Source organism: Entelurus aequoreus, linkage group LG13, assembly GCF_033978785.1.
Source record: "Entelurus aequoreus isolate RoL-2023_Sb linkage group LG13, RoL_Eaeq_v1.1, whole genome shotgun sequence".
NCBI classification, from domain to species: domain Eukaryota; kingdom Metazoa; phylum Chordata; class Actinopteri; order Syngnathiformes; family Syngnathidae; genus Entelurus; species Entelurus aequoreus.
In genome coordinates, this window is record NC_084743.1 from 49,948,408 (window position 1) to 49,965,486 (window position 17,079).

At 39.9% G+C, this 17,079-nt stretch overlaps 1 protein-coding gene across 1 annotated transcript in view; it reads right to left on the reverse strand.

Moving 5' to 3' along the window:
- pxylp1 (2-phosphoxylose phosphatase 1) overlaps window positions 1-17,079 on the reverse strand; it is a 77,512-nt gene that overhangs the window by 47,314 nt on the left and 13,119 nt on the right. The window contains exon 2 of the mRNA XM_062068609.1: window positions 8,182-8,312. Within this exon, the coding sequence (XP_061924593.1) occupies window positions 8,182-8,263 (82 nt within the window). The 5' untranslated portion in view covers window positions 8,264-8,312. The remainder of the gene's footprint in view (window positions 1-8,181; window positions 8,313-17,079) is intronic.

The window sequence follows — 17,079 nt, forward strand, 5'->3', positions numbered from 1 at the left end:
CTCACCTGCGTTCCAGCGATCAACGGCGCGACGAAGGACTTCACCCGATCATCGATGCGGTCGGCGGCTAACGTCGGATAGCGCGTCTGCTATCCAACTCAAAGTCCTCCTGGTTGTGTTGCTGCAGCCAGCCGCTAATACACCGATCCCACCTACAAAAGCTGATATTCACTGCCACTGAATAGGTGTATTCTCCATAATCCAATTAGTCGACTAATTTTTAAGATAGTCAATGACTCTTCGACCATCGAAATAGTTGCAGTACTAATAACTAGCAAAATAAACCCCTCTTATCAGCAGACGTCATCACCTGTACACAGTATTGCAACCAGTGTTCCTAATAACGGCGTAATATAATAACACCGTTACTTTTACTAGTAACGACTATTGTAATTAATAACTTTCAGGTCTGTTACAACACCGTTAGCGATAGATTGATGTAACGTGGCACGCTACTTTTGAAATGGTTTCATGTCAACAACAAGACAGCGACATTAGTGCGGCAAATTCAATGTAGGAAATATATCTTTACGAGAGGAAGCAACAAGCAGCATTGCACCAAGTTAACTTGATATCACATAGGAAGAGGCACCATCACACTGTAACACAGCAGGCTCAAGAAGCCATGACAATGAATGTAGAAAAACGTACTTGTCTGCGGAATAACACTGTGTCATGAAGAAATGATGGTATATTTACAACATTTTAACATTAACAAGAAGACCTTGTAATGCAATGACTAACAAATGTGAAGTGTCCAAAAGTCATAGTAGACAATGTAGATCTGCTGTTTCCCTGCTGTCATGTAAAAATTCAGAGCAAATGTCGACCATGAACATCAGTTAGTTTGATGGAGATGACAACTAGGAACTTAAGCATTCAAGCTGACATTTGTGAAATGATTTCCTTCCACACCAAAATAATGAAGACTCTAAAGCTATGTTCACATGCAGATTTTCTGATTAAATCGAAAATTTGAAGTACTATTGTCAGTTGCAATTAATCAGACTGGTTTTGTTGTCAACACATCAGCGCTCAGCTCTGACCTGCCATTGGATACACTGATGACGCAGAATAACTTTGTCATTGTATATAGTGCTAAAAATTCCACGTATGTGTGAGTGTGTGTGTGGGTGGGTGTGTGGATGTGTGTGTGTGGGTGGGTGTGTGGGTGTCACCCATGCAAGTAACACAAACAAAACAGCACTCGGCTATCCAATTTGAGAAAAGAAAACTCCCTGACTAAAGATTGGTTTGTTGAAATACTTTTGAATCCCATTTCAAACCTTCTTGCAATATTCCTATTTCATGTGATTTCTAGTGCTCAGGAGTAGTGGGTCAAACAATACTCCAGCATTGACGCATAATCAAACACAAAGTGTGATACAATCTCCCGATGCCTAGATGTGTTTGTCACTTTAGGAAAAAACATGTGAAAGATACAACTGCTGTGACGTTTGACTGAGAACCACCAACTGTGTTTATCAGGAGGCGCTTCTTTCAGCTCACGAGTGAGCTACTGAAAAGTCAGATTAGTGGCGGACCGTGTTTGACATTGATATTCGTTGCTACCATCGATCTAAATGGAACTTAGAAAAGAGAAAATATCCGATGTGAGAGATGATTTTGATTGTATAGTGCTAAATACAGTAAATGTTCTGCAGTTTCAATACAGCCAGTGAGTGTGCATAATTACCGAAATTACCTACTGGACACCAACCACCAAAAAAAATTACATAAAATCAACATTGTTTTCTTGTCCCAGACTCCCATGTGGCCTTAATCCAAAGGGACAGCCCCTTATCTGAGAAGAGATTGACATCTTCTTCAGCACATTTAATTAAGTACTAATGCCTGACAATTCAAGAACAGCTTAGGATGTTCCGATAAGTCCACGATTGCCCTACGCGTTAATTTTTTATTTTAACTGGGGGTGTTCTAATCAAGTTTTAATGCTGTCGCCCTGCAAACCGAGCAGACTGAAACTAGAGGATTGTCATACATGACAGACTTTCTTATCAACAAACAATTCTTAACACATGAATGGGCATACAAGTCATTAAGTGTGTATGTGTGTCTGTGATGCAAATTAAAACAGAGCACTAAGCACAACTTAAAAAGTGGAACAGACACAGATGGAGGCAATCTATAAAAAATGAGGAGAAATGCCAGGCGATTGAAGCGCATGCTTCTCCAGGATAATGCCTGAAATCCTCCTCCACGAGTGATAAATACATTATAGCTGGCAGATGCGAGTCGACTTAGATCAGAGGCTAATTTTCCCCCCGGCGATCGCAACGACCACCCTGCGTCCAGACCTCGTCCTATGGTCTGAAACCTCCCATATTGTCTATATCATTGAACTGACAGTTCCGTGGGAGGATGCCATCGAAGAAGCATATGAACGCAAGAAGCTGCGGTACTCCAACCTTGCAGCTGAGGCACAGGACAGAGGCTGGAGGGTAAGGGTGCGCCCAGTGGAGGTGGGCTGTAGGGGCTTTGTAGCTAGCACAACAGCAAAGCTCCTTAGGGAGGTTGGAGTCAGGGGGCAGGCTCACAGACAGGCCATTAAAGAGCTGGCCAACACAGCAGAGAGGACGAGCCATTGGTTGTGGTTGAGGAGGAGTGACACCAGCTGGGCTGCTAAGGCTAACACCTAATGGGACACACACACCCAGGGATTTGATCACCCTGGGGTGGGCCCTTCCTCAGCAGAGGGTGTCTTGTGGTAAGCCGGGCCGAAACACCCCGTGACGCTGGGGCACACAACTGAAGATGTGTCCCAATGGTGGAAAAGCCTCCCAGCAGTGTCACCTAGCCTCACTTAGGTATGCGGTCAGGTGCAAGCCTGGCTCAGGGAGGAGGACGCCCCTGCCATGCAGAGTCCCCAGGGATTGTACCAACTAGTCCTTTCAACAAATAATAATAGCGGAAAAGCAAAAGATTAAACATTTGAAAAAAGAGCAAGTTTTAAAGTGAGCCAAACCATTATTTTCTGACAGTAAAGCAGGTTTGGCCTTTGAAAACTTGCACATCTGCCTGAAAAGACTATTTAACATATTGATAACCATTTCCAGAAACAGCAGGGCACAGGTGTAAAACTTAAGGCCCAGGGACCACATCTGGGCCGCCAAATCATTTTATGTGGTCCGCAAAAACTTGGATTTAATATGCATATTTTCTTACTAAATGTATTCAACTTTCCATTTTGACAGAAAAAAATGCATTGACTGCATTGACGGTCGATTGCGAAATTATTAGAAAAAAACAAACTTATTAATATGACATCAGTGACACCCTAACCCGTAGAGTGACCAACAAGCACGCATTTTTACCCCTGAACACACCCGCACGCCTTGCCTCTCTTCAGCCAAGCACCGTCACACACGACATCCACTCATCTCGCAAGCGCGCGTTGCATGGCATGCTACAACAACGCATTCCGGCTGACTGTTGCAACGCATCGGACATTTTCCAGCATCCAACATCTCTTTCCTCAACCACAACCATCATCGCTCGCCTGCGACAGGAAGCTAACAAGCCAAATACTTAAAGGCCTACTGAAACCCACTACTACCGACCACGCAGTCTGATAGTTGATATATCAATGATGAAATCTTAACATTGAAACACATGCCAATACGGCCGGGTTAACTTATAAAGTGCAATTTTAAAATTCCCGCCACGCTTCCGGTTGAAAATCTCCTTTGGATATGATTTATGCGTGTGACGTCATAAAATGCAAGGAAGTGTTTGGGCCCCATTGGACACAATACACAAAGCTCTGTTTTCTTCAACAAAATTCCACAGTATTCTGGACATCTGTGTTGGTGAATCTTTTGCAATTTGTTTAATGAACAATGGAGGCTGCAAAGAAGAACGTTGTAGGTGGGATCGATCGGTGTCTTAGCGGCTAAGTACAATACTTACAGCAACACAAGGACTACTTACCCTGATAGAAGACGCCTAGCTGATGCTTGCCGCCAAACCCACGGATTAAGTCCTTCGTCGCGCCGTTGATCGCTGGAACGCAGGTGAGCACGGTTGTTGATGGGAAGATGAGGGCTGGCTGGCGTAGGTGGAGCGCTAATGTTTTATCATAGTTCTGTGAGTTCCGGTTGCTAAGTTGCTAAATTAGCCTTAGTGTCGTTAGCAACAGCATTGTTAAGCCTTACCAGGCTGAGAATTTTTAACCGTGTAGTTACATGTACATGGTTTAATAGTATTTTTGCTCTTCTGTCTATCCTTCCAGTCAGGGGTTTATTTATTTTGTTTCTATCTTCATTTGAGAACGATGCTAGCACGTTAGCTCAGTAGCTAAGTGTGTCACCGATGTATTGTCTTGGAGATAAAAGTCACTTTAAATGTCCATTTCGCGTGCTCGACTCTCATTTTCAAGAGGATATAGTATCCGAGGTGGTTGAAAATACAAATCCGTGATACACAATAGGAAAAGGAGAGAGTACATAGTTCTGTGAGTTCCGGTTGCTAAGTTGCTAAATTAGCCTTAGTGTTGTTAGCAACAGCATTGTTAAGCCTTACCAGGCTGAGAATTTTTAACCGTGTAGTTACATGTACATGGTTTAATAGTATTTTTGCTCTTCTGTCTATCCTTCCAGTCAGGGGTTTATTTATTTTGTTTCTATCTTCATTTGAGAACGATGCTAGCATGTTAGCTCAGTAGCTAAGTGTGTCACCGATGTATTGTCTTGGAGATAAAAGTCACTTTATATGTCCATTTCGTGTGCTCGACTCTCATTTTCAAAAGGATATAGTATCCGAGGTGGTTTAAAATACAAATCTGTGATTTACAATAGAAAAAGGAGAGTGTGGAATCCAATGAGCCAGCTTGTACCTAAGTTACGGTCAGAGCGAAAAAAGATACGTCCATCACTGCCTCTCAAGTCCTTCACTGTAACGTTCCTCATCTACGAATCTTTCATCCTCGCTCAAATTAATGGGGTAATCGTCACTTTCTCGGTCCGAATCTCTCTCGCTCCATTGTAAACAATGGGGAATTGTGAGGAATACTAGCTCCTGTGACGTCACGCTACTTCCGGTACAGGCAAGGCTTTTTTTTATCAGCGAGCAAAAGTTGCGAACTTTATCGTCGATTTTCTCTACTAAATCCTTTCAGCAAAAATATGGCAATATCACGAAATGATCAAGTATGACACATAGAATGGATCTGCTATTCCCGTTTAAATTTAAAAAAAAAATTTCAGTAGGCCTTTAAGTCTGCGAACATTGCTCCAAAGTACAGATATTGTGTGGATTTATTGTGCATACATACTAGAGGTAGACATTGACATGTGCAAACTGCAAAGGCAGTGATATATGATAAAAACAAGGCAGCAACAAAGAAGGACTTCCCCGTTTATCCCCTTTAAAACACAGGAAAATCCGCCAGTTAAACAGCTGATTTTACTACTTCCAGAGCTGACTTTAGACAACCATGTGACTCGCGTCCCATATGTGACCATAAAGTGAACAAATATACTACAGTACTAAGACAGTAGTGGCCATAAACAATTAGCTTCTACAGCAGGGGTGCCCAAAGTGCCACACAGGGGCCATATGTGGCCCATGACTCATTGGCTCCAGCAAAAACACCAGCAAAAATTGGAAAAACAGCAAGAAGTACAATGCGAAAACGCCAAAATGTTAAACATCAGCCAATTACAACAAAACAAAAACAAATATATATCATAGTTGGTGCAGGGGTAGATCTTGCTTTGGTTCATGGCTGAGACCAGTGATCTTGGGCTCGAAAAGGTTGGTGACCACTCTTTTAAGCTTTATATTGCAACAAATATTATATTATCATACAATGCAAAACATGTTTTTTGTTCAAATAAAAATAAATACCTAAATATCGGCTTGGCTTATCATTTTTAAGGAAGTTATCCATTCAAATTGTGCACTGGAAAAATGACGATAAAAAACTGGTAAAAAAAACAAAAACTGGTAGATCAGTCGCCAAACAAAAAACTGTGGTATCACTTTTGCATTTACAGTAATACACCGTAAAAACAACAACCGTACCTTTTACAGTAAAAACAGTGGTACATTTTGGTAACTAAGCGTTTAGGTTTTATTACTGTAAAATGCACTGATTTTATTACAGATAGATAATTAAAAATAATTGTGGCTAATTGATGCCCAAGCAAACATTTCAAAATAAAAGCAAACTTGCTCCTGCAGTTACAGGCAATTCATATTTATATATATATATATATTACTCACTGTTACAAGCGGCCCTCTGAAGGCAGCAATAACTGCGATGTGGCCCTCATTGAAAACAGGTTTGACACCCCTGCAGTCAGGGATGGCAGATAGAGAGAATATGCAACATTTTCGAGAAGGCAGTATTTGTATGTAAGTATTGTTTTTGTTTGGCAAAGACGCAGCAAGAGACAAGATCTGATGAACTTCAATACTGCTTGTGTGCAAGAGTTCATAATCATCACCTCAATTGTAACAGTAAACTGCATTTCTTAGTATGTTATGCATTGTTATCACTGGAGGACTGGATGACGAGGCTAAACATGTTACACACGAGTAAGAGCGAGCCAGGAGCAGGAATGGTAATCCCTAAACTAGCAGATCGGGTTAGGACTCACCATGTACAAATTAAATAAATCACAGTTAATACATGTGTTCGGTTCTGGACAATTTCACTACTCACGAGTCTGTAAAAATGTATCGTAATTGGCTGAAAAACTTGGCAGACATACACATGTTCATACAACGTAAAACACATTGTTTATCAGTCACTGGCAAGTCACTTGTAGAATAATGATTATACAACTTGAGGGATGTCTCCCAAAGCATTTAATCACCGCCCATTGTGGTGCCACAAATGTCATTTACAGGCACGTTAAAAGGTTGCAACACCTTAGTGTGTACAATTTGTTCCACAACTGTTTCCTTGCATTCACTGTAGCTGGCAGGGATACATAGTCAAAACAATACCTACTGTACACAAAATAGGGAACAATGGCTCAATGCGAAAACCTACTATTGTACAAGAAAAAGGTAGTCTCGACAGATGTGTTAAGTTGCCACAAACTTTCCATGTGTTTTTTGGATCACCGGCCAGAGAGACTCCCATGGGTACTTTTAGGGTCTCTATTGGGGACTTGGGTTTTGGTATAAATTATATCAGACACTAGCAGACTTTTACAAAGAACAATTTTTAGAATACAGAATCAATACTATATCTGTTATACCAAAAAAACATGATTAAGTTTCTGCAATCTAAAATAATTAATAATATCCACTACAACTAATAATTATTATTATTTATCAGAGATAGAGATGCATTTTCCGGATTTTTGAAATAAATTAAATACATGCCTCACTATTATTTTACAAAAAAAACCTTGCATCTGAAGTAACAATGTATTATTAAAACATTTAATTGCCTGTACTGTAAGCACTCGCCACTTCCTGCTTCAAATTTTGCAGCTTCAATCTGTATTATGTATTATGTTGTGGTGATCGCAATATATATTCACCAGGCCGGACGTCTGGGTCAGGGTTAGGGGGGAACTTTCTTCTATGCCAAAGAAGCCATTGTTTATGGGCTGTTTTTCATGTTAAGTGGACAGTATAACTGTTGATGCACTTTCATTTGTGACTTCTGCCTCATCAACATCACATCTTCACATCGGTAAGCCTTTGACGTGAACAATGTCGAACGACAACACGCGACGGTACTTGGCAACGCGCACTGTGTTTAATGATGGCGCTATCTTCCACAGATTTGACCAAGACCAACCGAGAAGAATTATTCGGGATGTGGCAAAGTATTTTCGTGCATGAAACCTCAACGTCGGGCAGATCAATGACACTTGGACGATCCCGCGGGCTACTGTTGAGTAATGTACTGAACACTCTCAAGGCAACTATATTGGGTAAAACGAGGGTAAACGTGACTAAATGGGTGTATGTCTAGAGCATTTTTATAATGCTAAAACATATTTAGAAGGTTGTAGACAGTGTTTTTTATACTGTATAAAAATATTTGATTATGAATTCTACTTTCCGAAATTTTATTTACCGCAGTGAGGTCTGGAACCAATTAGACGCAATAAACAAGGGATTACTGTGCTGTAAAAAAATATGCATAAATATGACTACCAACATTTTGTACATCCCAAATAAACATGTACTTACAGAACTGGAGGCTGAAACTGACGATGGTCAGTACTGTCCCACTCGCCACCACCAGGAGGACGAAGCAGTTACGGGCCAACATCACGTCAGGTGATTGGTCCCTTTCCGTCAGCCCATGCCTTACCTGTAGCCTGGACACAGTGATAATGCATGTTGTTAAACAGCAGCTTGAGCTCATGGTCATGATGATCATGGCTAGACAAAGAACACTGGTTTCCACTGCTGCACAAAATGAAACCGACCCCAAGTCAATAGCTTCTTATTATGTTGCACATTTCTACTGACACAAACCAAAAAGCTCAGTTCAAAACCACCACAGGCAAACTCTGCGTTTGCGTCATGGTCATTTTTGCAAATTATGATGACAATATTCAGTGCCCCACTGCCACTCACAAACTGCAGATCACAAACTCATTTGGCCCAATCACCCAAATAGGTCTGATAAAACCATTTAAACTATGTTTGCTCTTGTATGCAGTTATACTTTTGTAATGTTTATTTTCTGTTTATATTTTCAGTCTTACAAATCTAAATGAAGTAAGAAGTGTAAAAATATAGAACTGACAAAGGAAAATGATTCAAAAGAAGGACTATCAGTTCTCAACAAAACTTCTGGAGCTTCTGTTTCTTCATGCTGTTAACTATCAGTCTCGCTGCACACGGCAGAATAATTAATTTATTGACAGTGAAATGTGAAAGTCGATATGTTTACTTTGCAATTAAGTAAACGCAGTCTCAAAGGAGTATAACCTTTGGATGAACTTTCTGACGAAACATCCAAATTTTGATGTCCGGCCCCTGAGCCCTTCGGCTCTAGAAGCTGCAGCCCTCTTCGTTATGTAGTTGAATAGCCCTGCTGTAGTGTATGCTACGCAGGCTCGCTCAGCCCGCTCCGAATCCTGCTGCGTAGCTTCATGTGCGTCTCAAAAACGTAATCAACGGTATTGACCGTAAAGTCACACAGCCCAGTTGGCGAAAGCCTTTTCCCCTGATTTTAGATCAACTTTTGCAATAAGACTCAATTAACTTATGAAAACTCCTGTATCTATTTTAATAGTCATTGTTTGCTTGCAATGAAAGAAACAAGCAAGCTCATGGTGAACAAAGAATAGTGGTTTCTCACGCAGTTGGAAAACACTGGCCCTCGAACTACTGTAGCGAATTCTACATTCAGGTAACTGATCCCAAAAGTGAAACTAAAGAACTGACAAAGGATTAGGGATCTGCGTATCGATCCTGTGGTATCGATATATCGATACTCACACGCTACTCATTTGGCATCACTTTTCTGAAAAAAGTATCGATATAAACCAAAAAACGGCGTGTGGGGGGTGCAAGCATCACTTTCAGATGTTTTTGATTACTTACTTAACTTACTATGTGCTGGGACACTCCTGTACCTGGCAGAGTATAGAGCTGGCCCAGTCACGTGACAAGAGACAGCGAATGAGCGTCGTCAACGTGCAACACACACACACAGCAAGCCGACAGCGATGCAGCCAGGCATATCCAGTGTTGTCCAATTGTTGACTTAAAACAGGCATTGTTGTTTTTGTTTTTTTTAGTAATGTTTACTGAATATTTTTGTTTAAATGATTATCCTAAATTCAAATAATTTCCACACAGGGGAATTTACTGTTTGTTGAAAATTGCTTGAGTATTTAAAACAAGATAAGAAAGAGATACAATTTGGAGTTTCTTCATCTTTGCATTAGTTTTATTTTTTTCCAAGAAAATCTTGAATATATGATTGAATGTGATTTTGGTTTTAATCTGTAACATGATTTCTTACATTTCGAAAACATTAGCCTATTTCATATTTCATTAATTGCTAATTATATCACAAACTTTAAAAAATAACTGCAGCTTCTTGCAATTCGGATTTGACTGTTAATTGGAAAGCCCTAATATTTAATTATTATTATATATAATATATAGTTATTATTATATATAATATTTAATTTATTTTTCATATTTATGTTATTTTAATTTTACTTTTATTATATATTGACCATAATAAATGTGGTATAAATGGTCTGTATTTGTCTTGTGATTTGTCTTAAATAATAACAATAGTAATAATATTTTTGACTGACAAAAAATTGCCAATAAGAAATTATTGGTATCGGTATCAGTATCGATGAAAATGCAAGAAAAAGTATCGGTATCGTATCGAATCCTAAAAGTGTGGTATCGCCCATCCCTACAAAGGATCTGTGGATACATCAGTTGTTAATTTCATACTGTTTAGAACAAATTAGAATCCATGCAAAAGAAAATCATACGGGCCCTGTCATGGTCCAAGTTTAATGCCCCCACTCGACATCTATTTCATAATTATCATCTTTTAAGACTGACAGAGTTCAATATTTATCAAAATGCTTGTTTAACCTATCAAGTCATCCACAGGCTGAATCTTAGGCTCTGTAGCTTGGTTCCTATCTACCATCCCCAGCATGCCCACAACACTCGTAACTTAGATCTGATATCAGGTAAACATCGTCTACTGGCTTGTACCGATCAAAGTGTTGTATGCAGGGGACCTAAGATTTGGAACCGGCTTAATGAGAGCCTCAAGATGCAGTATCCATTCTCCAACTTCAAAAAGAAACTGAAAACTTACCTATTAACCACCTATCTCTAATACTTCATGTGGGGTTGACTACTGTTGGGTTTTGCATGGTCGAATGAATGTATGTGTGTATGTGTATGCGTGCTTTAGTATTATTATCTTGTGTTTTATCATATAGTGCATACTTGCCAACCCTCCTGTTTTTAGCGGGAGAATCCGGGTATTCAGCGCCTCTCCGACAACCTCCCGGCAGAGATTTTCTCCCGACAAACTCCCGGTATTCAGCCGGAGCTGGAGGCCACGCCCCCTCCAGCTCAATGCGGACCTGAGACTGCGTGGGGGCAAGATCAAGAAATACGCTTGCAAGTTCCAAAACGAATGGAAACAAGAATTTCAGTTCATCCAGGACAGTTTGAAGGGGAAGGTGTATGTTGCCTGTAAATTTTGTAGAACAGACTTCTCCATTGAACACAGTGGCCGAAATGATATACTCATTAAGAACGGAGAAGTTAAACAGGACAATACTGCCATCTAATGGACAGCCACAGGACCACTGAAATTCAAGTTTTTTTTTTTTTTTATGTAAATAATATATATATATATATATGTGTATGAAATACTTGACTTTCAGTGAATTCTAGCTCTATATATATATATATATATATATATATATATATATATATATATATATATATATATATATATATATATGTACGTATGAAATACTTGACTTTCAGTGAATTCTAGCTATATAAATAAATATATATATATATATATATATATATATATATATATATATATATATATATATATATATATATATATATATATATATATATATATACACCTGTATATATATATATATATATATATATATATATATATATATATATATATATATTTATTTATTTATATAGCTAGAATTCACTGAAAGTCAAGTATTTCATACGTACATATATATATATATATATATATATATATATATATATATATATATATATATATATATATATATATATATATATATATATATATATAGAGCTAGAATTCACTGAAAGTCAAGTATTTCATACACATATATATATATATATATATATATGAAATATATATGAAATACTCGAGTTGGTGAATTCTAGCTGTAAATAACCACACCCCCCACTCCCAACCCCCCCACCCCGGACCAAGCCCCCCACCCCCCACCCCTACCCCCCACCTCCCGATTTTGGAGGTCTCAAGGTTGGCAAGTATGATATAGTGTTGTTGTTGTTGTTTTTTTGTTGTTGTGCTTGCTACCATTTTTCATCATTCCATGTATATACTGTCCTCTGGACCCCCTGTCAAAAGCTTCTTCTAGCTTATTTGGGGGACCTTTTCACTTACCAATATCTTTAAATGATATTCACTACTATTGTAATTGTTCTATGGTATTGTGAATAAACTTGAAACTTTATCTACTAAAAAAAGAAACTAAAAAGAAAATTAATAAATGGATCACTTTAGAGCAGGGGTGTCAAACTAATTTTAGCTCAGGGGTCGCATGAAGGAAAACATATTCCCATGTGGGCCCGACGGGTAAAATCATGGCATAAGAACTTAAAAATACAACTACGTCAACTTCAGATTGTTTTCATTGATTTACTTTGGCCCAAAATAGAACAAGGACATTCTGAAAATGTACATATCACAAATAATCCTCTTGACAAAACAAAAAATGGTGCAGTTTAAAAAACACCATTAAGAAGACAATGAAATTAGACTTAATCTCAGTGTTTCTACAAACCAATTAAACTTTAAGTCACAACCCATCTATGATTGAACAAAAACAAAATGAAGAATAAATAAAAATGCTTCTATGTATCAAGTACCTCATTTGTCATTTCCATTGTTGACTTTCTTTAAATTTGCACATAACTATATCAATGTGCAGCGTCTCATCCAGCATTTTAAGCGCGGTTACCAATTGTTTATTTTACTCCTGTTTGTTTTACATTGGGTCGAGGGGGAGGAGTCGCAGCCCCGCTTTACCGTGTACCTCTTAATTGGAATACCTGCTCACCCCAATATAAACTATTTGGTTGCCTAACATAATTACTATTGTGGCATCCAATAGACACTTTAAGAACAGCAGTTTCGTTAATTTAAAAATGCAGCTCAATTTTAAACTTAGTAAACTAACTAACACAACCTGATCCGGCCCGCGGGCATCCCTGCTTCAGAACATTAGGCCACCTACTCAGTGGCCTAGTGGTTAGAGTGTCCGCCCTGAGATCGGTAGGTTGTGAGTTCAAACCCCGGCCTAGTCATACCAAAGACTATAAAAATGGGACCCATTACCTCCCTGCTTGGCACTCAGTATCAAGAGTTGAAATTGGGGGTTAAATCATCAAAAAAGATTCCCGGGGCGGCACCGCTGCTGCCCACTGCTCACCTCCCAGGGGTTGAACAAGGGGATGGGTCAAATGCAGAGGACAAATTTCACCACACCTAGTGTGTGTGACAATCATTGGTACTTTTACCTGCTCTGTTGTTTATGAATCAACCCTCTGCTTGTTGTGCAATTCTGGGTTAAAGGCCTACTGAAACCCACTACTACCGACCACGCAGTCTGATAGTTTATAAATCAATGATGAAATCTTAACATTGCAACAAATGCCAATACGGCCGGGTTAACTTATAAAGTGCAATTTTAAATTTCCCGGCAAACTTCCGGCTGAAAACGTTTCGATATGATGACGTTTGCGCGTGACGTCAACAATTGAAGCGGAAGTATTCGGAGCCCATTGAATACAATACAAAAAGCTCTGTTTTAATCGCAAAATTCCACAGTATTCTGGACATCTGTGTTGGTGAATCTTTTGCAATTTGTTTAATGAACAATGGAGACTGCAAAGAAGAAAGTTGTAGGTGGGATCGGTGTATTAGCGGCTGGCTGTAGCAACACAACCAGGAGGACTTACTTGGATAGCAGACGCGCTAGCCGACGCTAGCCGCCGACCGCACGGATTATCGGGTGAAGTCCTTCGTCCTTCGTCCTTCCGTCGATCGCTGGAACGCAGGTGAGCACGGGTGTTGATGAGCAGATGAGGGCTGGCTGGCGTAGGTGGAGCGCTAATGTTTTTATCATATGTAAAGCAGGTGTCAAATTCATACCTTTTTGAATTTGACTGGTATGATCTTGCCTGCTAGTTACTCTTTGAGCGCTGTGCGTGCTTCCGGGTCACGTGACCGCCGCGGTCCAATTAGCTGGGCTTTTAAGCCGGTACCAGGAAGTGGCCAGCAGACAGACCGATTGTATGCTCGAGGTAGGGTTTTTATTTTTGTTTCACCTGTAATATTGTGCTGACTGAGTATAAACTAAAATGCCTACTTTGTAACTTTATAGAGCCGACTACCAGCGCCGGAGTTTTTTTTTTCTCATTAAGCTGTGTGTGACGGTAGAAGAGTTGGTGAGTCCATATTTATGAACATAGCACCTTTAGCATGTATGTTTCTTCGATTGTTTTCATTGCAGCAGTCTTTGTAGCATATTCTCAATCGTCCATATACAAGGTTTATGATTCAAACCTTTGATAACTATTTGTGTATTGAATGTACTATTAAATGTGTTTTGATAATAAGCACGTTTAGTGCACTGATTGTTTTGTATAGGTCATATTTATGCTGCTAATAGTTATTTTGGCATTTTATTGCATATTGTGATTCTGACATGTATTGATTTATATTGTACAATATTGAGCAAAGAACTAGAACATATTCTGGATACTTTATAATACAATTAGTGTTATTTAAAGAAGATATTTTGTGTACACATGGATTTATAAGAATGTTTCTGGCTCTTACACAGGCCAGGCTTCTTTTTTTTTGATGGCGAGCTAAAGAAAGAAGAATCTAGTCCAAGAACTGGTTTTGGAAGATACCAGCCAGGAACCACCACCTGTTCTGTCTGGGCGGATAGGAGGCTCTCGAGCCGACCCTTTACTTTTTTTTTTTCCCATCTTTAACCAGCAGTACATGGATTGTACTGCCATCCTTTTTTTCCCCACGAACTCTAAGTCTGAACTGAGCTTTATTCAGATCCAGAGACATTAATTAATGAAATTTGAATTGCGTATATATGTATATAGTCACTGTTGTTTTCCAGATTACGTTCCTGTTGAATGGCCATTCAACGTATTGTGTGTATATATCTGCTGTCCCTCACAAATTGTTTAATACACGGTGTTAACCAACCTGCAATTTGAGCTTTGCCTTCTCTCTCCAAGTCGAAACCCTAGTCTTTTGTTCCTAGCCTATAAAACCCCATATTTATTGCATTGATTGTAGCACGGATTGGTTACAAAATTAGTGGCAAGCTAGCCAGGAGAGAGTTCAGCTTAAATTGTGTGTTTGTGTGTGTGTGTGTGTGTCGACAGAGTATAACTTTACAATGGACGTAATTGAGAAACATGGCATAAATATACATAATGCAGTATTGATTGAGTGTGATACAAAGGCTGAAGAAAATGAAGAGGTCGTGGACTTTTTGTCTAAATACGGTTCGATTGGTCAGTGTGAGATTATTGATGATTGGGAATCTGAGTTTAGGCATAAGTGGGTTATTGAGTATAATTTTACTGATGCTATTAACGCGCTGCGTCACATTTTGCCTTCCACTTTTGTGAGTCAAAATGGTCAAATTTATGAAATATCCGAATTGTCCGCTGTTTGTGCTACTCGCATAGAGAAACAGAAAACAAACGCATATGTATCTGATTTAAAAGAGTTAGCTAAGCTAACTGGTAAGGACTTTACGGAGGTCCTCAACGATGTGATGTCCCTGCTTGGTCACTCTGTTACACAGTTTGGCCCAGTCCAAGCTAAAACTCTGCCAACTTCTGCTGCCCAAGCAACACAGTCAACTCCCACTGCCACTACCGAGAGTCAGGAATTGCTCTCCGATCGCACTGAACATAAACCCCAATACCAAACCAGAACCTCTCTCCCAAATATTGCTGCACCTACCTTGAACCCACCAGAAGTCCAACGTTATGTGGTTGAGCACATCGTTAAAAACGAGGACAGTGCGATGCTTCATCTCTCCAGCCAGCGTCTCAGAGTATTTTCTGGGAGGTTGCCCCGGCCTCAGAATGAAGCCGATTATGAAACATGGCGTGCTACTGTGGATTTACTGTTAAAGGATTCCTCTGTTTCCGATTTGCAGCGATCGCGCAAAATCTTTGAGAGTCTTCTGCCTCCCGCTGCCGACATGGTCGAGCACTTGAAGCCTGAAACACAGCCTGCAGTCTATCTCCATATTCTGGATTCAGCGTATGGCACTGTGCAAGACGGAGATGAGCTTTATGCTAAATTTATGGATACGTTCCAAGACGCAAATGAAAAGGCATCATCATACCTTCAGCGGCTGCAAGTTGCTCTCAATTTAGCTGTCAAGAGAGGGGGAGTTCTATACGAGGAGACCAATAAACACCTACTCAACCAGTTTTGTAGAGGCTGTTGGGACAATGTCTTAATCTCCGAGCTCCAACTCAGGCAACGTAAGCAAAATCCGCCATCCTTCGCTGAACTATTGCTGCTATTGCGCACAGAGGAGGACCGAGAAGCAGCTAAGACCCTTCGCATGAAGCAGCATCTCGGCCCATCCAAGACAAGAGCCACAACTCAAGCACAATACGCTTATGCTGGTGGTGAAGATCATGTAAGTACAACACTGGAAAAACTTACAAAGCAACTGGCAGATATACAGAGACAATTGACAGCTTTGATCGCCGCCCAATCTGGAAAAAAACAAGCTGTACCAGCGAAGACACCATCGACTGGTGCTGGTTCCCCACATGCCAAACCTGCTACTCTACACTACGGTTCTGCACCGTCTATACCAAGACCCGGTTATTGCTACCAATGTGGTGAAGAGGGGCATATTAAAGCAACATGTGACAGTCCCCCAAATCCTGCTCTGGTCTCATTCAAGAAAAGACAACAGGCAGAGAAGCTGCAGAGATGGAAGAAGTCAAACACAGGTCATTCTTTAAACTGACCCCAGTTCCTGTTACGGGACGAATTGGAACTGCTTTGCATCAAAAATGTCCCAAGAATCTTACAACTGTTACCTGCACTGAGCTTACTCCTTCTTCTCCAATCACAATAACATGTCTACCGAAAGGGTTGATTGGATCGAAATGTACAAGTGAAGTCCGCATTGCTGGTCAAGTGTGCTCCTGTTTACTTGATACTGGATCCCAAGTTACAACTGTTCCTGTGGCAGTTTATAATAAATATTTTTCTCAAGAACCTTTGAAGTCTCTCTCTGACCTTCTGCAAGTTGAAGG